The following is a 25,088-nucleotide window of genomic DNA, read 5'->3' as shown; positions in this document are numbered from 1 at the left end:
TTTTTGAAGGGAAAACTTATTAAAATGGCTCAAATTTTCATTTAAAGTACTGAAAATTTGGTACTTACTTTCAAGATAGATTTATCCAGATTTGAAGGTGTACCAGAATCAGCTGCTGAATTAAAACTGTAAATTTTTGGACCTGTAAATAAATGACATATAAAAAAAAGATGACTAGATTAGGGGAAAAACTGTAAAACTCAAATAAATAAAATCTTTCTTTAAATTTTTTTTTAAAAAGGATTACTAACTTTAAAAAGTATTTTATTTAATTCTTCCAAAGAAGATTGATAAGTGCCAAATAGTTCTGCTTGGGGATTATGCATTTTACAATTCTTTTTTTTTTTTTTTAGGTTTTTTGCAAGGCAAATGGGATTAAGTAGCTTGCCCAAGGCCACACAGGTTATTATTAAGTGTCTGAGACCGGATTTGAACCCAGGGACTCCTGACTCCAAAGCCAGTGCTTTATCCACTAGCTGCCCCCATTTTACAATTCTTTAAATAAAATTTCAATTTCTAATCTGAGAATTGATCAAGGTAATACTCTATGAATTAGTTTCTTTTTAGCAATAAAGAACAAGTTCTCTTTTAAACTATGCTGAATTAGCATATTAGATCTGGTTCACAGGCACCTTAATGAGAATTACTTTATTCAGAATACTGTCCTCCTAAAGCTCAGGTTAAGTGGTGAAGGGAAAGAATAAAAAGGCAAAGGATGAAAAGGCAGGGGGTTAGGTCTTCATTTGGGGTAAAGAGCCAAGGGGTAGAAAGGGTTTGTCATCTCATCTCATTCTTCTGCTATGCCAATTCACTAACAATGAGGATCCAGAAGGGTATATATGTTTGGAAAATGCAGAAAAATGACAATCATGAAATCACAAAAGGCCTAAATTACTCTACCCTCAATAAACTTATCAAAATAGGAAAGATCAAGGAGAAATATTTTGCTTCCCTTTAGAGAAATACTCAAAGATTAAAGCAGTGGTTCATTGTGATATATCACAGATTTCACCTCCCTCAGCCTCAGTTAATGCTGATCTGAAAATTCCAGCTAATATTATTTAAACATAATTTTCTAACTAATGATACTCAGTAAATGCCTTTTTGAACAGTTTAATTTTATTTCTGAGAACTCCTTTGGAACAAGATATAGCCTGAATGATACAAAGAATTCAGAAGCATGCTTAACAGTCTAAATATCATAATCTAATGAGATATTCTCTCTAGATATGAATACAATATTTGACTATCTGACCTAGACTTTGACTCTAAATGTTTTGTCACATACAGAATTTTCTTTTAGAAAAATAATTGGAGCAGATTAAAATCAGGGAAAGCTTCATAACAGGAAGAATTCTACTTACAGTTCTCTACTAACTGTATCTATAATATTACTCTTCTTATTTACAGTAAAGGCTGTTGTTGGTCGCTATATCCAAGCACATTGGATCCTATCACCCAAATCAAGACTTCAGGAAGTGTCTTCAAATTTAAACAGACATTTTCCAGTCCCCAAATCCTACTCAAACTATTTTTACTTTTTGGGCAAGACAATGGGTGTCCTTTTCCAAGGTTACATAGTTAAGTATTACAGTTGGAGGCTGCATTTGAACTCAAGACCTCTTGACTCCAGGGCCAGTACTTTCCAAGGGATAAATAAAGTATATATGGCTCATAACCATATTACCTCATTTAAATGATTTATATGTAATCTATGTAGAAAACATGTCTCCACAATAATCCTTACTGAGAACCAGAACTTTTATCTCCACTGTTTACATACAATTCCATTTTGATACTCAAATTCAACCCATCTAAGAACAAGCCTATTATCTTTCCCCTTAAAATCTGCCTTCTTACTTAACCTTACCTGGTCTCCTATATTCCTAACTTTGTGGTATTATGCCTCATTCCCCCTTCCTCATTTCTTACATTCAATCAATGACTAGATCCTTTCTGATCTTCCCTCTTTTCCTTATTCCTCCCATAACTGTCCTAAAACAGGCTCTCTACTCCTCATCTGAAATACAATCCCTTTAAAGTCTTCTGCTCCTTTTCATGCTGATGTCAGGATAATCTTTTTTTGTATAGATCTAGTTACACTATTCTTCTGCTAAAAGATCTTCAGTGGTTTCCCACTGACTATTGAGTAAAATTTGAAATCCTCTACTTGGCATTAAGGACCTACACAACCAGGCACTATCTCCCTTGGAACCTTCTTTCATATTACTATACTTCAGTCAAACTGGACAACTCTCTATCATCCTGAAAACTGTGCTTTCCAGTCACCATGCTCTTTGTTCAGGCAAAGAGCCTTTCTTTCTGCCTAAATAAAGAACATGTTCTCCCTTTCTTCATCTGGTGAATTCCTATCCATCCTTTAAAACTCAACTCAAACTGTCTTCTCCTTGAAAGCTTCCTTGATCCCCCCCTGGCTGATAATGACCTCCCTCCCCAAGACCTCACCAAGACCTTTGTTTTGTAATTCTCTGGTGCACTTACCATGTAATATTGTATATTTTGTCTATTAGTGCTGATATCTCATTTTCACAATAGATTCTAATTTCCTTAAGAGTAAAGGTCCTAGCTTGTGTAAATTTTTTTTTAATCTTCTGTAGTAACCAGCACAGTGTTCTACATATGGCAGGTAATTAAGGCCTATTTAAAAATATATAACCTTTAGAAAATTTTTTAAGTACAATGTATAAAGGTATATCCTTTATGGCTGATTAATGATCATTTATGCATAGGGTTGGGCAATAAACTCCTATTATAACAAAGTCTATGAAAAAAACAGAATCAATTTAAATCGCTTCAATCAATTCAAATCACTTTTCCAGGAATAAAACTTCTACACATTTAAGGAGTATCTTTATTAAGCTTATTAGATATATTTAAAATAGTAAAAACTGGAAACTGATAATTATTCATTAATTGATCATTTATTAAATGTCCAATACTTGAAATGCAAAGACATAACTACACCAGTAAGAAAAAGAATCCTTGTCTCAAGGAGCTTATAATTTTAGTAAGGAGATATAAAATTTTGGTCTAGATTTTAATGTGGGGAACTCCCCTGGATGAAAAGAAACTCTTACAATGGAAGCAGAAACTCCTTTTAACTTATAGTCTTAAGTTTCTATGGGGCACTGAAAAATATAATACAAGTTAGAATGTAAATACCTAAGAAGAATATTAATTACTGTGAGATATGATGAATAAAGAATCACTTCCAGAGGTGACACTTTAGCTTGACCATGAAGGATCTTAACAGGAAGAATTAGCATGAACAAAGGTGTGGAGGTGAAACGAAATGTGTGTCTGCAGGAGGAGGGACAAATAAACTAGCCTGGTTTGAACAGTCTATGTGACAGATTTCTGTGGGATAAAACTGCAAAGGTAGAAGTATGTTAAACATGAAAGACCTCTAACATTAGACTAAGGAGTTTTTAATAAACAATAGTGAAGGTTTATTAAGAATAAACTGACACAAACAAATTCATACAGCAAGACAATCTAGTAGCAATGTGTAGGATTCAATAAGATTTATCAAATGCTTGATCTGGGGCCAGATATTGCTGCCCCCAGAATGTCAGTATTGATGGGGTACAATATATTGTACCCCATCAATACTGACATTCTCACTATAAACAAAATTCTAAGGCAAAGTAAATTCAGCTAAAGGAAACTCAAAGTTTCTTGGAGAAGATCATAGCATTGATTTCACAGCGCATCTAAAGAAACAACTTATGAAACTCCAAGTTACTTTAATCTGCAATGCTCATGTGGGCATAAAGTATAAAGACTTTCACATAAAGATAATTTAAGCCTACAAAATCATCTATTAAAAAGGATTAAAAATTTTCTATAATCATTTTGGAAAGTAATTATGCTAATAAAGTGATTAAAATGTCTATCTTTTAACTCAGAGATTCCACTATTAAGCCTATTCCTCCCTAGGTGGTCAAGTGATAAGAACAAATTCCTATACACACCACAAAATATTTGTATCCGCATTTTTCAAGGTAGTAAGCAATGAGAAACAAAAAATCCATTGATTGGGGAGGGTCAAACAACTTGTGGTAAAAAGTTGTAGTAAATTATTATACTGTGTTAGAAAACACAGAAAATAATTTTAATAATGGAAATGGAAAGAACCATTATAAAACAAGAAAAAGAAAATGATGCAAAAGTACAAAAAATAGGCATGGTCCCAAAGAAGAGACATGAGAAGATGACTCTACCTCACTCTTCCAAAATGTGTGTAAGAGGAGGTGTCCATAGCTCTGTTACATTGCATATCTTTTCAGGTTTTTTAGGTACATTGATTAGTTTTGCTGATTTTCTTTTTCTATTTTAAAAAAATTATTTGTTCTATAGATGGTTCTGTAGGAAGGAAAAAAATGTAGGGATATTAGGAGAAATTCTGGAGATATAAAAATAAAAATTTATTTTTGAAAATAGTGGGGAGAAAAATTCTATGAAAGTCTTGGCAAGAGAACAGTAAAATATAGTAGATAAACTAATCAATATTTATTAATCCAGATATGGTGCTAAGAACTCACCTTTCAACCAAAACTTTGGGAAAATAAAAAAAGTATGTCAGAAAACGAGGCATAATCTGAAATCTCAGATTTTCTAAAAACATGCTAGGTCCAAATTTAAAGACCTAACTTGGAAATAAAGGATAATAATAGATACAAAAAAAAAATAGCCTGTTAGAATTAAGGTTGGGGGACAAATTCATTCTCTCCGCCCCCCCCCCCCCCCCCCCCCCCCCCCCCCCCAGCCCTGGCTCTTTCAAGCCTCAGCTAAAGTGGTACATTCTGCAAGAGACCTTTTCCCGTCCTCCTCATGAGGCAGTGAACTCCTGGAGAGCTGACCTGGGTTTTCCCATTTTCTTTCATCCTTTGCACTTAGCAACATGCCTGGCACAGAGCAAATGCTCAACAAAGGCTAGTGATTGACCAAAAGATGCATAAGATAGCACAAAAATCATAGATTTAGAATTAGAAGAGGTCAATAAATCCAACCCTCCATTTTACAAATAATGAAATTGAAGCTCAGAGAGACAAAGTCATTTGCCCAAGGTTCACCTTAACCTATAGGTTCTTTGAGGGAACAGAGTTTTTTGAATTTTGCTGCTGCCCAAAATCCAGCCTAGCACTCTGTCCACAGTGGGAGCTTAAGTTAGTTGCTGAATGTTGTCCTAACAATTTAAAATGGGAGATCAGGATATGTAAACTGTCCTAATATAAGGCAGCATTTATATCATGAATGATATAGGGGTTGAGAGGAAAACAGTCTGGGCAATCAAGAAATCCTAAAAAGAGATGAACTGTGTCACCAAGGACAAGGAGGACTCTGATAAGCAGGGAGGGCAACAGAGAGAGCATTTTTGACAACTTGAAGCAAGGTAGAGGGGCAGTAAAATACAAGGCATGTTTGGTAAACAGTAAATAATTTTGTCTCACTCAAGTCTAGGATCTATGTATGAGCACAATGCATGAGAATTCAGAAGATAAATATGTGCCAAACTATGGAGAATCCTGCATGCAGATTAAGGAATTAAGAATCATTTCTGTTGGCAATGGACAGTCAATTTAGATATTTGGGCAAGGGGTGACAAGATTAAATTGGATGATTTCAAAGAGACTATATAATTAGAGAAAGCCATTAAGAAGGCTATTGTTTTCAGCAATGAGAATACAAGGTGGTAGTGGTGGGAATAGAATAGGAATGCAAGTATATGATGTTACCAAAGAAGACTAGATGACATTTGCTAATTAATTGTATTGGGGAGGTAGCAGATGCCAAAGATTCCAAAAAAACCAAGCTGTGGGGGTCCTAAAGAGTAATTAGTAAAATGAGATAAAAAATTTAAAAGGAAAAAGATGGTTTGAGGGTTGAGAGAATTATTTGATAAAGAGATGCTGAATTTGAGATATCTACATTTGAAGAAGAGGAAAATGAGCCACAGGAGATATAAAAGTATAGTCAGAAAAGTATTAAGAGCACTAATATAATACAGAAATTCAGTAAAGGATTCAGTATCAATAAAGAGGTTGAGAATCATTAGTGTCAAGGACTGCAATGGGGTATTACTGCTAAACAATATGGCAAAGTTTTCTTTAGCCAGAAAACAGGCTTCATATACATATATATATATATATACAAATATACACATATGTATATGATAATGTTAAATGTGTCACATAATATCACCACAATAAGCAAAGGTATGAGATGTACAATGCCTTGCAAGGTTGAGAGGTACTCAATAAAGACATGTTCACATTATAACATAACAACAATTTTACTAACTACAGAGAAACTGTCTTGTTAAAGGATACAAACAGATAGGGATAGAGTGAGAGCTAGAATCCAAGTTTTTAATTCCCAATCCAGTATTCATTTTATTATAGCATACTGCCTGCCTCTCTGTTGCATGATTCATGAGTTACATTCAACTTCTACTCCTTCAATGATCATTAGAGAAAAACTAGAAAGGTTTAGAAACATGAGTAATTGGTACTGACATCTATTGTAAAATTTTAGCAAGAGTGTGCTTGAGAACTTTCTCCATGTCTCCAAACAAAATAATTCCTTTTAAAATTGTCTACATTATTGCTTCTTTTTCAGAAAGCAATTAATTTGTGCATTGATGTTGATATGCTGACTAACATAATGCTATATATATGTAAAACAATACTGAGGTAATGCATAACACAAACAATATTTTTAAAAGCAATACAATGAAAAGGAAAACACAAATATATCACGACAGCAAGATATAAAACTCTTAGTAATAAGATAAAATTGCTAAGAATTGTCAGTTTTCAGAATTCTATTTTTGAAACCTAAACTTTAACTTACCACAATTGCAATAGCTGTTGTGCTTTATAAAAGAGTAGCTTTTTGTATTGCCTTTTTTTCTGATCTGTCTTGGTAGTAAATGTGTTAATGCTCAAGGTTATAAGATTTAAATTTCATTTTTGCCTCTGTGAACTTTCAATGATTGGCAGACAACTATCAGAATTTCTATACGGGTCTTTCTAAAATTGTTCAAAAAAGGAAATAGCAAACTATTTCAAATAAATGTTGCAAAAAATTGCACCCCCAAAACCAAACCAAACAAAATCAAATATGGCAACTATTCAATCCTTGAAACTACCGACAAACTGATAATGTTCGTTTTTAACAAGGTTATGGTACATTCAATTTGATTTAGAGTGTTGTACAACCTGGATAAGAGTGGAAGAAGAGGGGGTGGCTAGGTGGTGCGGCGGATAAAGCATCGGCCCTGGAGTCAGGAGCACCTGGGGTTCAAGTCCTGCCTCAGACACTTAAGAATCACCTAGCTGTGTGGCATTGGGCAAGCCACTTAACCCCATTGCCTTGCAAAAATTAAAAATACATAAATAAATAAATAAAAAAGAGTGGAAGAAGAAATGGATTTGGAGTAAAAGAAATCAAACCATAAGTTTAAGCACCTACTATTTTGTCAGGCACTGAGCTGGCAAGGTATACGAGCATAGACAAAAGACCCTTAGTGGCAGAAAAAAAAATTGAGTTTATCTTCTATTGGAATGAGGAAAACCCTATACTGTGCCAAAGAGCAAGTCACCTCTCTGCAAGTCCTCACCTGCCCACTGGGATTGGCCTGGGAGGTCTTCCGAGGTCCCTGCCAGCTCTAGATCTATCACCTCACGACTAAATGTCCCTCAGGGTCCCTTTGAGATCTGAATCTGCGATGCCCGGAGGAGTGGGAAGGAGCAGCCCTGCTCCATCAGCCATGCTGGGCAGGGCATCTTGTGCCCCCTGCCGAGTCCTGCTGCCATCTCTTCCAGCCACCCAAGACCGGGTTTAATCGAGCCTCATTCATTTATTTATTCTTATTTTTGCACAAATGATGTCTTTTTATACAGTACTAAAATATTCTTGTTTAAGGGTAAACATAATACCCCTCCCCCCCACGTAGACCCGCACGAGCAATAAAGTAGCCGCCCCCACTACTATTATTATCATTATTTCATTTGCGCTTTTCTCGGTTTGATCTTGTTTTACGCGGGCTTGCTCTGCGCTGTCTTTGGGGAGGGCTTGGCCAGGAACGGGGGGCGGCAGACTCGGGGGGCCTGTCTCCCTCGGGGCACGCCCGCCCCCTTTTCTTTCCCCGTGGTCGCCCCATTAGCGCGCGCCGCCCGCGACGGCTGGGCCCTGGGTGTACACCACGCGGGGCCCGCGGCTACCTTGCCGGACGCGCGGCTCCTTGGCGGAGGCGGGGACGGGCAGCGGCCTGGGCCCCGGCTTCTTGCCCGGGGCCTCCCCCGCCGCCCCGGACTCCGCGGCGGCTCTGGCCCTGGCGGCCGACACGGCGGCCCGCACGGCGCCGGCCCCCGGCGCCTTGTGCTTCTTGTTCTTGCCGCCCATGCTGAGGCTGGGGCCGGGCCCGCACGGGCGAGCGGCGGGGCGGCAGGAAGGGGACGCGCGCCTCGGCCGGGCTCCGCTCCGCGCCCAAGCTGGCCGACGCAGGCGCCGCGCCGCGCCGCCGCCGCCCTCATCCGGGGCTTCCCGGCGCCGCGGCGCCGAGCGGCTTCGGGATTGGTCCCGGCCGCGCCGCCCCGCCCCCGTCCCCGCCCCCGCCGCGTGCTGCGTGTGTCCCCTCTTTCTCCTCCCGGCTGGAAAGGCCGTCCCGGAGGCCGGAGGGGCGGATCCCGGCGGCCGCGGGCGCTCGCGCTCTCTTGTTTCCTCCCGGACCGCGCGGCCCGGGCTCGAACGCGGAGGCCGCCTGTCCGCGGGGCATTGTGGGTAGGGGATTCGGCCCTTCGGCTCGGGAACATGGCGGACGCGTTTGGGGACGAGCTCTTCAGCGTGTTCGAGGACGAGGCGTCGGCCCCTGGGGCCAAGAAGGGCAAAGGGGCGGCGGAGGCCGCGGGCAAGGCCAAGTAAGGCGCGGGCCCGGAGCCGGGCGCGCGGAGGGGCGAGGGGGAGGCGGAGCCCGGGCCTGAGAGCCGAGGGGGGCCGGAGGAGGGGGCCGGGGCCGGCCCGGGGAGGCCGGCGCCCTGAAGCCGGCAGAGCCGATGTGCGGACGGAGGGAGAGCGACCGCGGGATACCGCGCCCGGCCCGGCCCGGCCCTCCAGTGAACAGCGCAACAAGTATGGGGGGGTTTTAGGTTTTTACAAGGCGATGGGGTTAAGCCGCTTGCCCAAGAACACACGGCTACGTAATGATGAAGTGTCTGAGGCTGGATTTGAACCCGGGTCCTCCTGACTGCAGGGCCGGTGCTCAGTCCTCTTGGCGCCGAGCAGCAATTAAAGGGGGTGGCTAGAGGTCATGGTGGATGCTGCGGCCGGCCCGGGTTGGGGAGGCCGCATCCCGCTTCATTCATTCATTCATTCACTATGTGACCCGACCACCCTCGGTTTCCTCATCTGTGAGACGGAGATGATAAGAGTAACTTAACTTCCGGCGTTGGGAAGAATTAGAAATAATAGGGAAACTGCGTTAAAGCGCCAAGTCTTGTGCCTCACCACGTAGGAGATAGGTCCTCCTGTCATCTCTGCTTTAAGTTAAGGGACTTGCCCACAGTCACCTTAGGAAGCAGTGCTCGATTTGAACCTCAGCCAACATAGATGATTTCCACCAATTATTCTTCTTGCACCATTTTTCTTTTTCTTCTTCTTTTTTTTCTTTTGACAAGGCAACGGGGTTAAGCCGCTTGCCCAAGGCCACACAGCTAGGTAATTATTAAGGGTCTGAGACCGCATTTGAACCCAGGTACTCCTGACTCCAGGGCCGGTGCTTTATCCACTGCGTCACCTGGCCGTCCCTCTTATACCACTTTTTAAAAACCACTTTGGTGATCTTGCAAGTCATTTAACCTCTTTGTTCAGTACTATGAAAGAGACAAAAAACTTGGATTCAAAGGAGTGTATTGAGAGTCCAATTCTCTTACTCCTGCAACTATCTAGTAGTCCTTCCAAGGTATTAGCTTCCAAATTCCCCAAACAAAGGGATTTGACTAGATGCTCTCTTAAGAATCCTGTTAGCCCTAAATCATGGGATCCTATGGATAAGCCTGAATCATTGGGTCCCTTCTTAATGAATTGGCTATCTTAAATTTTAAAATATCTATTAATGATCATATCACAGATTTGGGGCATGAAGGAACTGCAAAAGTCATCTGTCCTAAACCCCTCATTTTATAGCTAAGATTAAGTGATTTGCCTAAACTCAGTGCTGTTAAGGGAACCTAGATAGCTCATATAGCATTTGTGAATTACCTTGTTCACAATAATTCAGTGAGCACGAGTCATAGCCAGCTATATTTTCACATTAGGAAGCTGAGTACCAGATGAATTAACTTTCTCATTGTCACATAGTTACTAAATGGTTTGTCTGGGACTGATTTTCTGAATAAAGGATATACTTTTTTCCATTATAGCTTGATTAGTGAAAATTTAGACATATTTGTGTGTACATATATACGTGTTTACATACATATCTGTGTGTTTACACACACACACACACACACACACACAATAAAGTTCACAAAAATCAACTTTTCCCCTCAAGTGCCCAGGGAATGCTGTTCAGTGGAAGATGCTTCTGGCAGAGGGAATGAATGGTATTACCAAAAATGAGGCAGGACATCTCCAAGAGACAGTAAGTAGAACATTTTGAAGCAGAGGATATTCATTTTAGCCATTCAGTAGATACTTTGGCTCTCACAATTTTGGACATTATTCTTTTCGAAAGAAGGAAATATTGAAAAGTTCTGTATGAGATAGTTTAGGAAGATTAATATAGTGACTTTATGTAGAATGAGTTGGAGATTCATTTGAGGTTACTATCTTGAAGTCAACCAGGTTTTTACTTTATCAGTCATTTAACTGTTCATTCTCTCTTGAACTTCATTTTTCCCCCATATTCATCAACTTAGGTCTTGTTGATTCTATCCCCTCAACATCTCTTGCATCTCTCATGTACTCTACTAATAAAAATAATCAAAAGCAAGAGATGCATGAATTCATAGAATTCACCCCAAGGACTTTTTGTGCCCATCAAATGGTAAACCATTCTAAGCTCATATTGGTCTGATTAGCCATAGTTTGACACACAGCCTCTTGGCTCTTAACACAGTGATGTCACTCGTCTTTTTTGAGAATGAAGGACAACCAACTAGCCAACTAATAAACAAAGACCCTTAGCAGACACAGATTTTTCTTTGGTCTTAACTCTGAGTCTCTTAATCTCCTTGCTCCTGTGTTTTCCCCTCTTTAGTCCATTATATATATTATATATTAGTCATATATATGTGTGTGTATATATATATATATATATATATATATATATATATATACACACACACATATCTCATAGTCCATACGTATCCAAAGGGATAGTCCTAAAACTACCTTGTTATTCCTTAAGGAGCTTCAGTGACTCCTGATTTACTTTAGGACAGTTCTTTACTTGGGATCTGTGAATGTTTTTTGTTTTTTCATAATTAGTTTCCTTTTAATTATTTTGTGCATTTAATAAGGATTCTCTTCATTAAGTTGCCAAAGGAGTCTATACCACAAAAAAATATTTTAGAACTCTTATTTGGCATAAAGTACAGATTCCTCTGGCATTTGAAGCCACAGTTTGACTTCAGCTTATCTTCCCAGTCTGATTACAAATTATTTTCCTCATGCATTCTGTGATCTAGCCAGGATGCCCTACTCTTTGTTTCTTGTATTTGACTTTCTATCTCCCATGTCTGCCCTTCCTCCCTTCTCCCACTCCCCAATACTTTCAGTGCTCTCATTTCTGCCTTTATAACATCTGTTTTATATGCTTCCTTCTCTCTTCTCATACTCTCACCACCAACCTTGGTAATGACCTCACTCCTGAAATAGTGAAATATTTTGTCAATAAGTTTTCCTAACCTAAAAGCTCTCCCTGCTTTAATCCATCCTCCACTCATCCTTAAAAAATATTTTCCTAACAGAGGTCTGACCATGTGATCCTCTTATTTAGTAAACTTCACAGGTTTCCTATTGCTTCCAAATTTAAGTATAAAATCTTGTTTTGTTTTTAAAACTGTAAACTGGCTCCATTTTACCTTTCTGATCTTAAACCTCAAGTATTCTTCAGTCCAGTGATAATGGTGTTCTTGCTGCTCACACACAAGACTCCCATCTCCCAACTCTTGAGCATTTTTGCTGGCTGTCCTCCATGTTTGGAACTCTCTCTCCTTCCTCACCTTTGCTTCCTGGCTTCCCTAAATTTCTTTATATCTTCAGCTAAAATCCCATCTAATGTAAGAAGCATTTCCTCATCCTCCTAATATTCTTAGTGACTTTCCTCTAACATTATATTTTGTGTGTGTGTGTGTGTGTGTGTGTGTGTACATACACACACACACACACATATATATATATGTGTGTATATATATATATATATATATATATATATATATATATATATACACATACATACATACATACATACACTGGTCTCAGGAATCCTGTAAAGATTGAGAAGGGTAGGGGCAGCTAGGTGGCACAATGAAGAGAGTACTGGCCCTGGAGTCAGGAGTACCTGAGTTCAAATCCGGCCTCAGATACTTAATAGTTACCTAGCTGTGTGGCCTTGGGTAGGCCACTTAATCCCATTGCCTTGCAAAAAAAAAGATTGAGAAAGTAGTGGACTCAACTGGCATGGTTTGGGCCTTTCTCTAATAAATTATGCAGACTCAAAGGAGGATAAACTGATATATGGAAGTAGAGATCCAGAGTTAGGAAATAGTACAGGAGTTTATGGTGGAAGATAGGACAAAATAGGGAGTCTAAGCTGTTAGGACAGTTTTGAAGTTGCTTCCCAGTTGATTCAAACTGGGAAAGGAATTAAGTCTTGTCAGAAGGAATTGAAATAGTATATGAAGAAAGTGAGATATGTCATTCAACTTGAGATCCTGGGCAGAGTATATATTTTATAGGTAAAAAATATTGAGAGGTTGAGAAAGAGAGTTTAGTATAGCATTGGATTTGAATTTGGGCAGAGTCTAGCAAATCTAGGCTAACAGTGACCATATTTAGGTGGTATTATTTGGTAGCTAAAGAAGGGCAGTGGATTTCAGGAACCTCTTCCTTGATGTCCAGGTTATCAAATAGGCCATTTTCTTGAATATTGAATTCATGGTAGGTGATTATTGGAATGAAAAGGAAAACTTGGAGATACTTAAATCATTAGAGAAAGTAGAAGACCTTCCAGTCTAGCCAGGGGAGACTGTATATTCACATTAAAAACATACATACACACCAGATAAAAAGAGATTAGGGATGGAGAACTTGCAGCTAGGGGAGCCAGGAAAGACTTCCTGTAAGAGGTGGTGCTGGATCAAATGCTAGGAATTAAGTGATTGTGGTAAGAAAAGGGAGTTCATTCTAGGCATGAGGGACAATTAATACAAAGACACAAGGAAGGGATATGGAATATACTTACCGTATGAAGAGGAGTAAGAAGGTCTATTTGACTGGACTGTAACATGTATTAAAAAAAAACATAACAGATATAAAAGTAGGTTGAGATATCTTTAATTGTCCTGTTGGTTTCTTTCCCCTCCAAGGGTGGTTATTTGTTTGAACCTAGAAGTAAGAAGGAACAAAAGAAATTTAGTAGAGCTCTGATATTGGGGGGGGGGGGGACAAAGGGAGAGAAAATTTGATGGGATGACAGTTTTTTAAGGATAGAAGAGACTTGGATCTTAGGGAAGGGCCAGGAGAAGAAGAGAGATTGAAAATTAGAAGGAGGGAGGGGATGAAGGAGCAATTGGCTATAGAACATAGGATAGGATTGAGGTTTTTGTGTGGAAAGATTTGGTCTTGGTGTGAAGACTTAACTTTTTCAGAAACAGGAGTAAAGGAGGAAAAAATAGATGTTTTTTGAGATAGCAGATGTGGTTCGAGATGAAGAAAAAGGAAGAAGAGCAAGTTCATAATGAATGAACTTATGTCTTCAGCTATGAAGTAGAAGAAAGTAGAGAAAGTTTAAGGAGTAGAGAAGGTTTGAAATAGTCCCTATGTGGGAAACTGGACAGAGAGTTATAATAGTAAAAGGATTACCTTATTCCACAATTGAGATTAGATAACAACTGTAGCCAACCAGTTAGCACAGTTGTAACTTTCTCTAACTGAATTCAATAGCACTTGGGTGGGAGGGAGGGAAGGAAGGAAAGGAGATGGTAGGCATAATCTTGAGTTGGGTTGTGGCAAGGCTTGAAGTTGCAGAAAAAAAGGATGAGGAGTGGGGTGGTAAAGGATTTGAAAGAACAAGAGTCTGAACTTAACTAAAAGTTCAAGATTGATAAAGGGTGTCAAATGATACTAGAATAAGAACAAGAGCCTAGGGAAGTATGCTTGGAGGAGGGATTTGAAATCAAAGGAAGAAGGAATATACTTAAGAGGAATAATCATAGGGAAAGATGAAATGATAAAAAGTTTAGCTAAATATCTTGCTTGTGTTGATAGATCAAATATTTAATTTTTTTAAAATTTCATACATGTCTCAACTTGTTAATAATGCTGCTCTAGCTGAAATTTTCCAAAAGAAGCATATATTTTATTTGGAATTTTGAAGGTTTATAAACTTATTAAATTAAAACTACTACAAAAACTTGACTTTTCAGAAAACGGACGGATGATAAACCACAGTCAGGGTCTGCCAGTGTTGGGAAGAGCAAAAGAGATTTAGAATTGGAAGGTACAGATGAACCCATATTTGGAAAGAAACCCAGAGTAGAAAATGCATTAGCAGAAGATGTAAGGTGAGATTCATTTTATTGTAAATTTCAAGTATACTTTGCATGCTGCTTCTATTCTTTGTTTATGTCATTTTGGCATAATGTTTAAAGATTTTTTTTGAAACTGGGTTTAAAATATGTTTGTGATTTATAAAACTGAACACTTATATAATTGCACAAAATAAAAGGTATATTTTTGTGCAAAACAGCATGGTAGTCAGCTCAATCTTCAAAAACAAGATTTTAAAAAGTTCTTTTGGGGCAGCTAGGTGGTGCAGTATACAGAGCACAGGCCTTTAAGTTGGGAAGAACTAAGTTCAAATACAACCTCAGACAGTTGATACTTACTAGTTGTGTGACATTGGGCAAATCATTTAACCCCATTGCCTCACAAAAACCAAAAAAATAAAACTTCTCTCTAGCATATTCTCCTTAACTAGCACTTTGCTAACAGCATTGAGCAACTATTGCTTTCATCACTACCTAGAATCTGAGCAAAGAGAATATTTTCATTTGTTTTTTTTTTTAACAGTACTATGTAGTCAGAGAATTTAGGGAATAACATCCAAAATAATCTGGGTCACTTCTGAGACAAGGTAACCATTAATGATAAGCTAAAATAGGCAGTTGCCAGAAATAATATAGTAGAAGAAATTCTGCTTATTTGTTATGGAGAATTGTCTTTTTTTTGGCCTGGATCTTTGATTTCATTGATGTAGGTAGCTCTGCTAAAGATGTTCCTGAACCACAAGTACTCTTCATTTAGTGACTGACCCAGAGTCACACAGGAAATATACATCAGAGACAAGATTTAAACCCATGTCAAATTATGGAGTCTTTCCACTACACCATGGTATTCCTTTTTTCTTATTTAAAATTTTCAGTTGAAAGTTCTTACAAAGTAGAATCAGGATATTTTAAACTACTTTTCCCCCCTTCAGAAATTGTATGTAAGAGGAGTTCATATGCCAAATTAATGTGGGGGGGGGAATTTATCTTCTTACATTTAATTTTTTTTTTTAATTTTAGTCTGGCAGATCTCATGCCCAGAGTCAAGGTAGAAGCCGTAGAAACTGTTGAAGGCTGTACACATGAGGTAAGTATAAATGATAAAATAAATAAATACTTTAGGTATTTTTTGTGAGTACTTAGATTAGTAGACAATAATCAGTATTCTTTCTACTGCAATATGTTTCCTTCTACTAAAATATAATGCTTCTGGGGTGGCTAGAGGCTTAGTGGATAAAGCACCAGCCCTGGAGTCAGGAGTATCTGGGTTCAAATAGGGTCTCAGACACTTAATAATTACCTTAGCTGTGTGGCCTTGGGCAAGCCACTTAACCCCCTTGTCTTGGAAAAACCTAAAAAGAAAAAAAAAACCCTTAAGTACAACAATGCTTCTTCTATTCCACTTCTGATTTATATCCTAAAGTTTAGAGGTCTAAATTCATAAATCCCATTTTTACTGTCTTTGATAATCTGTAGTCTTCTTGCAGGACAAAGGCTTTCTTTGTTAGATATTGAAGCCTATCAGAATAATATCAGTGCATTAAATAAAATATATAACATTACAAAGGAACCAATTTTGTTGGAGTTAATCATCAAAAATAAACTTAAAAGTGTGTGGAACTCAAGAACTCTTGTTCTAACAAGCAATTAAGACACTTAAGGGGGTGGCTTGCTTAGGTGGTGCAGTGGATAGAGCACTGGCCCTGGAGTCAGGAGTACCTGAGTTTAAATCTGGTCTCAGACACTTTAGTAATTACCTAGCTATGTGGCCTTGGGCAAGCCACTTAATCCTATTGTCTTGTAAAAACCTAAAAAAAAACCCTTAAGTACAACCTTTTAGCTCAAATGAGAGCTTTACCTATTAAAACACATCTTTCAAGGTCCAAAAATTCTCAGAAACATAAAATAGATTAGATCTATGGTCTACAAGTGTTCATTAGATCTAGTCTAATCTACTCTTTAGGTCTGTTTTCTTTTTTTACAGTCTTGATTTATAGATTATGCTTCATCTTAGTTGGAATTATATTCATTGTCTGGTTTACTCCTTACAGAAGAATGCTTGCTTTCTTGTCTATTTTTAAGTTTATATTATGATATAGAGCAAACTTTCTTTCCCACCTAACTTTTTGAAAGCCAAGGCCAAATGGTATTCTGGCTCCTAAAAAACTCTTTATAGAATTGTAGAATATGAGACTGGAAAATCTCAGAAATTTAGAAAAAAAAATTAGCATTATTAAAAGATTTCTTGTGTCTAGGGACTCCTACTTTGTTATACAGTCTTTCATTTATCCTTCAGACTTAAATTACATTAAGCAAGCCCTGGAGAAATTTCTTTTGTACTTTCTTAATTCCTTTGCTCATTTCTGGTAGCATTATCAGACCGAGTTTATCCAAACTCTTAAATCTGATGATCACTAGGATGGTAGTGATAAAAATAGCTAGCCTTTAGATAGTGCTTTAATGTTTACAAAGTACTTTATAAATATTAATCCTCACAACCACACTGGAAGGTGAAATTACTGTTGTCCCCATTTTATAGACCAGGATGGTGCTGTAGGCAGAAATTAAATGACTAGACACAACACTATCTAGAACCAGATTTGAATTTAGGTATTTATGACTCTAGAATTTCCAAGTCTAAGCAGTTATCTTAGTGAGGAGACCAAAAGAACCTAAAAACTTCTATAATCAGCAAACAGTTGACATCAGTGCAAGTCAGTGAACATTAAGCACCAAGTATATGTCAGGCATTAGGGGATAAGGAAGGAAGGAAGAGAGGCACTGTCCTCAGGAACTTAACAATCTAATGGGGGAAATAACATTAAAAAAAATAGGGGAGAATGAAGAAGAAAAGAAACCCAGTGCAGAGGGCTTGGTGGAGCAATCAGTCATAGAGGTTCCAAAATAGTGCAGCCAAATGAGAAATCAGATAAGTGAGCTGGGGTCTCTCTTCACCCACATCTTAAACCCCTCCCCCCACACATACACTTAAATCAGTAAAACTATCTAATCAGCAGACCTCCTTATTAAAGGTTTGAAGTTCATGTCTCCATCCTCCAATTGGAGAGAAGAAGGTAGTAATAATTAGGAGTCCTAAGGCTGATGAGATTTTACAGTGATAAGGTTTTCCCAATAATAAGTTTCCTAGGGTCTATTGGAGAAGTCAGTCAGAGAAATCACGGAAGTAATGCAGCAAAGTGAGAAGTTGCTAAGAGGAGCATGGAAGAATCAAGGATAACACTATAATACAAAATCATTTGAAAAAACAAGTTATTGAGCAGTGGAGGTCTCCAAAAAGCTTAGTGAGGAGCCAACAATCTATTTCATTCCAAGGGATTTATTTTCTTTTAATATTTTTTTATTCTTTTTTGTACTAATAATGTTTTTTATATACATTAATAAAATATTCTTGTTTAAGAGTAAACAAAATACCCCCCAAAATATAGAGTCGCTTGAGCGATAAAGTAAAGGGGAGAGAAAAAAATTAAAATTAAAAAAATAATAATAATTGTAGGTTTGGCCAGGTGGCGCAGTAGATGGAGCACCAGCCCTGGAGCCAGGAGCACCTGAGCCTGAGCCCATATATCCGTCCCCATACACCCAACAGTCACCCAGCCATGTGACATGCAAGCCACCCCAACCCCACTGCCCTGCAAAAAACAAAAAAAAAAAAGACCCAAAATAAAAAAAAAATAGTAATAATAGTAGGGGTGGCTGGGTGGCGGACAGAGCATTGGCCCTTGAGCCAGGAACACCTGGGTCCAAATCCAGCCTCAGACACCCAACAGTTACGCTGCTATGCAGCCCCAGGCAGGCCACCCAGCCCCATTTGCCCTGCACCCCCCCAAAAAAAAATAATAATAACATTTAAAAAATGTGCTTCAGTCTTTGTTCTAACACCAACAACTCTGTGGTGCGTGGATCACATTCTTTATGATTAACCCATGGCAAAAGTTACTTCTATATTTTTCCAACGTTGCCATTGCTGATCGCAACTGCCTCCTTTGGTATTTCTCCACTACCATGTACTGTATTTTCTCTCTCCTTTCACTCTGACTCTGCTGTAGGGTAGCCAAGTGGTGCAGCAGACAGATCCCTGGTCCTGGGGCCAAGAGGCCCTGAGCCCCCATACCACCCCTTAGGCCCAGCATCCATCTGGCCCTATGGTCCTGGACAGGCCATCCAATCCTAGCCCCTTACAAGAAGTAAAAAAGAAAATGTGTTATATCTGACCACTGTCCCCCCATGGTCCATCCTCTCCTCCTTTGTTCACATCCCTACCCCTTCCCCCTGCTCCCCCCTCCTTCTTACTCCAGTTATCTATACCCCATTGAGTATATTTGCTGTTTCCTCTCCTAGCCATCTCTGATGAGAGCAAAGGTTCCCTCATTCCCCCTTGCCTCCCCCCTTCCATATCATTGCAATAGCTCATTGTAATAAAGAAAAAAACTTATTATCTTGGCCTATTTCCCCTCCCCTTTTTCTTTCTCCCATTACATTTCCCTTTTTTTCTATTGACTCCATTTTTATACCATATTTTATCTTCAAATTCAGCTCTCTCCTGTGCTTCAGCTATAAAAGCTCCTTCTACCTGCTCTGTTAACCGAGAAGGTTCATATGAGTATTATCAGTGTCATTTTTCTATGCAGGAATACATGCAGTTCATCATTATTAAGTCCCTCATATTTTCGCCTTCTTCAATCTCTGTGCTTCACCTGAGTCCTGTATCTGAAGATCAAACTTTCTGTTCAGCTCTGGCCATTCCAACAGGAACATTTGAAATTCCCCTGGTTCATTGAAAGTCCATCTTTTTCCCTGGAAGAGGACATTCAGCCTTGCTGAGTAGTTCATTCTTGGCTGCATTCCAATCTCTTTTGCCTTCCAGTATATTCTATTCCAAGCCCTATGAGCTTCCAATGTAGTTGCTGCTAAGTCCTGTGTGATCCTGACTGCAGCTCCATGATATTTGAATGGTGTCCTTCTGGCTGCTGTAATATTTTCTCCTTGACTTGGGAGTTCTGGAACTTGGCTGTGATATTCCTAGGGGTTGGTTTTTTGGGATCTCTTTCTCGGGGGGATCGGTGGATTCTCTCCATTTCTATTTTGCCCTCTGCTTCTAGGATATCAGGGCAATTTTCCTGTAGTAATTCTTTGAAAATGATGTCAAGGCTCTTTTCCTGATCATGACTTTTCAGGTATTCCAATAATTCTTAAATTATCTTTCCTAAGTCTGTTTTCCATATCAGTTGTTTTTTCAACAACATATTTCACATTTTCTTCTAATTTTTCATTTTTTTGATTTTGAAGTAATGAATCCTGGTTTCTTGTAAATTCATCAATCTCCCTGAGTTCTATTCTTTGTCTGAAGGATTTGTTTTCTCAGAGAGTTTTCTTATCTCTTTCCATCTGGCCTATTTTGCTTTTTAAAGCATTCTTTTCCTCAGTAACTTTTTGCACTGTTTTATCCATTTGACCTAAGCTGGTTTTTAGCATGCTATTTTCTTCAGCGTTTTTTGGGGGATTTCCTTGACTAGACTGCTGACTTCATTTTCATGTTTTTTCCTGCATTTCTCTCCTTTCTTTTCCCAGTTTTTCTTCTAACTCCCTCATTTGATTTTCAAAGTCTTTTTTGAGCTCTGTCATAGCCTGAGCCCAATTTCTGTTTTTTCTTGGAGTCTTTAGATGCAGGAGCTTGTGCTTCCTCATCTTCAGACTGAGTATTTTGATCCTTCTTGGGCTCATTTGCAAAATATTTCTCAATGGTGTTCCTCTTATTTCTCTGTTTGCTCATTTTCCCAGCCTGAGCCTGGTTTTGAGGTGCTTTCTGAGCTTTTGGGACACTCCCACAAGGGTCTCAATATGTGAGGCTCTGTCCTCCCTCCTGGTCTGTGAATAACCATATGTGCTCCCGCCTGCCACAGGCTTGAGGTGGGGGGGGGGGGGCTGCTGTTCTATGGGGGGGCATAGACTGATCAGGATCTGAATGTGGTCAGAGTCCCAGTGTCCTGTTCCAGGGACAGAGGACAGAGTGGACAGTCTCTCTCTTCACTCCCCTCCCTAGGTTCATTGGGCTTAATGCCCTAGGGGCTCCTGCTTACTGGCTCTGCCTTCTATTCCTGGATCTGGGCTACTGAAAGACCACTTTGCTAGCTGTGTTCCCTGGCAGCTGGGTTTCACGGGCTCACTCTGGCAGAGGTCCCCTGCTGTTCCCCCACTTTGTGCCTGGTGCTCCCCTCCGGGAGGCTGAAGTTCTTTTGCTCTGGTGGGCCACCCCTCCAACCCCGGGGAGCAGAGCCTTTCTGCTCTTTTCCAGGTTACCTTGAGTAGGAGAACTGCTTCACTGGGTCCCTCTGTGGGTTCTGTCTCTCAAGTTTAGTTAGAGTCCTTAGTTTATAAGTTTTATGAGAGAGCTTCTTGGCTCCACCCCCCCCCCCCAAGGGATTTATAGATGAAATCAACAGGAAAAGAAATGGACAGAAAAATGCCACATATTTTTCAAAACTTCCAAAACATTTCCATCATTAATGATAAGGGAATAAAAGTAGTATCTACTACAGCTTAGTACTAGAGTGCTCTTTTTTTGGTGTCCCTCCTCAAGCTGCTAGTGCCACTTAAATACTTAATTCATTGGGGCAGCTAGGTGGTGAAATGAATATATCACCAGTCCTGGAGTAAAGAGGATCTGAGTTCAAATCCAGCCTCAGACACTTAGTAATTGCCTAGCTGTGTGACCTTATGGAAGTTATTTAACTCCGTTGCCTTAAATACATAAAATTTTTTAAAAAATACTTAAATTCATCTATTTTTCAATTCTCTTTCATTTTCCTGGGAGTATTTAATTCACTTTTGAGGTTATAATTGCTGGATTTATGTTCTCTATTTAATTCTTTTGTTGTGATTTCTCTTTATTACAATTTTTATCCTTTTAGTAAGCACTAAATCCCTGAAATTAGTTTTTACTTGTACTAATATAGGCATATTAGTACTCTACCCTGCTCTATACCCAGTGTCTTCAGTTTACTGTATTGTTTTCTTTTCCATTTTTTTCCTTTTTCTTAGTTTTCTGTTGAGAAATGTGGTATTGCCGGAGCAATATAAGAATCAGTTTAAGAACTCAAAGTGTTAGAGGAGACTATCTAGTCCAACCCTTTGATTATTGTAAATGAAGGAACTAACATACATTGATTAAGTGACTGATGCAAGGCTAGTTAGGTAACAAGTGTCAGAGATGAGATCTGAACCCAAGCCAAAGCTAGTGGTTTCTCTACTGTACCATGCTACAAATGAAAAGTAACCTTATCTCTGATTTCTTTTGAATCACTCCACATTTATTTTCCACCCTATTTTGTTGGTGACTCTGAGAAGGCTGAGAAATAAATCTGGAGAGTATTTTTATTTTTTCTTTTTAATTTTCATTAGGTTGCATTACCTGCAGATGAAGAATATGTTCCTTTGAAGCCACGAGATGGAAAAGCTGCAAAGGTCTGTAATTTTCAGTAATTCATTATTTTTACATAGTATATAAGCTAGAATAGTAATAATTTGTACACAAAGAAGATGCTCCTTTATTAGCTTCTCTGTATTAGAGGGTCATCTTTGAATGGGATTAGTCAGTCTCTAAGCCCTAATTTGAAGCCTTTACCAGCTTTTTGCAGGACCACAGCCTTCAGAAATCTAGGGTTATTTTCATGCTGATACATGGTATCAGAATAGAATTTGGTGAAGGTTATTATGTTCAAAATTTTTAGAGTCTTTCCTTGACATGAAAGACAACATCATTTTTAGTGCTTCCTGATAAAAATCTTTTTTTTTTTTTTTTTAAATTCCTGTTTCTATGAGATTGGACAATATGATGAGAAAGGAAAATGATCAGTGTTAGACAGGATGTGGGAAAACTGGATCACTGATGCATTGTTGGTGGAGTTTTGAACTAATCCATACTTTCTGGAGAACAGTTGGGACTTACATCCAAAGAACAATACTGTTCATACCCTTTGATCCAGCAATTACCACTTTAGGGTTTGTATCCTGAAGAGATCATGACAAAGGGTAAAATCTTACATGTACAAAAAATATTCATAGTAACTTTTTGTAATGGCAAAGAATTGGAAATTGAGGGGATGCCTATCAATTGGGGAATGACTGAACAAATTGTGATATAACGTTATTGTTCTATAAAAAATCATGCCGGGGGCCTAGGTGGCACAGTGGATAAAGCACTGGTCCTGGAGTCAGGAGTACCTGGCTTCAGATCTAGTCTCAGACACTTAATAATTACCTAGCTATGTGGCCTTGGGCAAGCCACTTTAACCCCATTTGCCTTGCAAAAACATAAAAAAACCCCAAAAAACCCATGAGGGATGGAATTTGAGAAAAACCTGGAAAGACTTGAATGAATTGCTGCTTCGTGAAATGAGCAGAATCAGAACATTATAAACACAAATGACAATGGATGATGATCAGCTTTGTTGATTGCAGTACAATATGCAATACAACTATGATGCAGCAGTATAATAATCAAAGACAATTCTAAAAGACTTGTGATGGAACCTCCCATCCATATCCAGAAAAGAAACTGGAGTTTAAATGAAGGCCAAAGCTTTTTATTTTCAGTTTTTTAAAGTTGTCTGAAATATTATGAAATTTTTGCTCTGTAATGTTCTCTTTGGATTTTATTCTTCTCTCACATGATCAATATGGATCTATGTTTAGCAGGGTTATAAATGTAGAGCCTATATTAGATTGCTTTCTGTCGGGGGGGGGGAAGGGAGAAAAATGTAAAACTCGAAACCTTGCAGAAGTGACTGGTAAAAAACTACCATTGTATATGATAGAAAACAACAAAAGCAAACAAAAAAATTCCTTTTTCTGATTTTGGCAATAGGACCATATATGAGTTATAAGCAGGTCATCTGTGAGAACTTTTCTGAACATTTCTCTTAAGTCTTTGTGTTTTTTATTATTCTCCTAAAAGATTTTATTAGATTGTATTTATTTTGCAGGAATATCCATTCATTCTTGATGCCTTTCAAAGAGAAGCTATTCAGTGTGTAGATAATAATCAGTCTGTTTTAGTTTCTGCACATACATCAGCTGGAAAAACTGTATGTGCTGAGTAAGTAACTTCATTTTTTAATAAACTTTTTAAAAAATTAGCATTCCTTTCTGTAACTTCTGTAGTAAAGTAATTTTTCAGTTCAGATTTCATTTGTACCTGCTCATGGTTATAGAATTTGAGAGCAAGAAAGATTTTAAATACAATTTTGTCTGGTTCCCTCAGTACAAAGGTGAGGACACAGTATGCTTAGAGAAAATTACTTGCCTGTTTACAATGTGTTTATATAAATCCTAGGACTTGGTCTTTTGGGTCTTCTGACTTTGTAGTCTAGTGATATTTGAATCATTGTATGCAAAATCTTAAAGGTAATTAGTGGCAGAATCAGTCTTTCTGATGCAATACATTTCCTCAATTCAATCTAATTCAATAACCAAAAAAGTTGTATTCATCAAGATAAATTAATTTACTAAGGTATAAGTTTAGAATTCTCATTTTTAACAAAGGTGAGGTCTCTCTCTTTTGTCTCAGGTTTGACATGCCTTCTGTGTCAAAGATTAGAGACTATAAAGAGACTATCTTTTCTCATCAAACTAAGATAGAATGTAGTCCAAAATTCTATTTAGAAATAATCCATTTTTGCCAGACATACTAAGGAAAGGCCAGGTCTCTCCATTCTGACCCTATATATGAATAGGGTTGAGTGGAGCTAACCTTTGAGTTAGTGGGAGATTTGTACTATTTATCATAACATGTATTGATGATGCTAATTTGTTGGACATTTTTTTTTGCTTTATTTTGCCTTTATACACCTTCTATACTTATGTTAAGAATACTTTAACAGTTGGTTACTACATTGCCATTTTTGCTCATTGCTTTGTATCTTTGAATATTGTTTCCAATTTAAATTATAAATGCTGAGGCCTTAAACTTTTTGTCTCCTTTGTTGATATCAGCACTTGGTCAAAAACAGTCATTATTTATTAAGTATACTAAGTATACTATTACTTCCAAAATCCAAATACACAATAATACTCTGTGTGTTTATGGATGGGTCTATGGGTCTTTGTGTCTGAGTGTACATCGAAATAAGTAGAGGCAGATATTTTAACATTCAGTAAAATCTTTTTTGGCTTTTCCAAAGACCAGTTACTAGAATTTTATTCATGTGAAAACCTTATTTTCTAAAACGGAAATTAATTACAAGCATTGATAGAATAGATCATAAAGGAAAA

The 25,088-nt window shown here is 38.4% G+C and overlaps 2 protein-coding genes across 4 annotated transcripts in view; one reads left to right on the top strand and one right to left on the bottom strand.

Moving 5' to 3' along the window:
* The window catches only part of DHX29 (DExH-box helicase 29), a 60,067-nt gene extending 51,549 nt beyond the window's left edge, over window positions 1-8,518 (bottom strand). The window contains exons 1-2 of the mRNA XM_074207247.1: window positions 8,250-8,518; window positions 69-142 (exon numbers count right to left, since the gene is read on the bottom strand). Coding sequence (XP_074063348.1) covers window positions 69-142; window positions 8,250-8,430 — 255 coding nt within the window. The 5' untranslated portion in view covers window positions 8,431-8,518. The remainder of the gene's footprint in view (window positions 1-68; window positions 143-8,249) is intronic.
* Window positions 8,519-8,804: 286 nt separating this feature from the next.
* MTREX (Mtr4 exosome RNA helicase) overlaps window positions 8,805-25,088 on the top strand; it is a 91,797-nt gene continuing 75,513 nt past the window's right edge. Inside the window, exons 1-5 of one of the 3 annotated variants that reach the window (XM_074206556.1) lie at window positions 8,805-8,945; window positions 14,676-14,813; window positions 15,819-15,885; window positions 22,218-22,280; window positions 23,801-23,913. In XM_074206556.1, the coding sequence (XP_074062657.1) occupies window positions 8,839-8,945; window positions 14,676-14,813; window positions 15,819-15,885; window positions 22,218-22,280; window positions 23,801-23,913 (488 nt within the window). In that variant the 5' untranslated portion in view covers window positions 8,805-8,838. Of the gene's footprint in view, window positions 8,946-9,119; window positions 10,667-14,675; window positions 14,814-15,509; window positions 15,643-15,818; window positions 15,886-22,217; window positions 22,281-23,800; window positions 23,914-25,088 lie in introns of those variants that run through there. The other 2 variants (XM_074206557.1, XM_074206558.1) reach the window with 2 other exon arrangements.

The sequence above is a fragment of the Macrotis lagotis genome, chromosome X (assembly GCF_037893015.1).
Source record: "Macrotis lagotis isolate mMagLag1 chromosome X, bilby.v1.9.chrom.fasta, whole genome shotgun sequence".
Taxonomy (NCBI): domain Eukaryota; kingdom Metazoa; phylum Chordata; class Mammalia; order Peramelemorphia; family Peramelidae; genus Macrotis; species Macrotis lagotis.
This window is presented reverse-complemented; position numbering and strand designations above follow the sequence as displayed.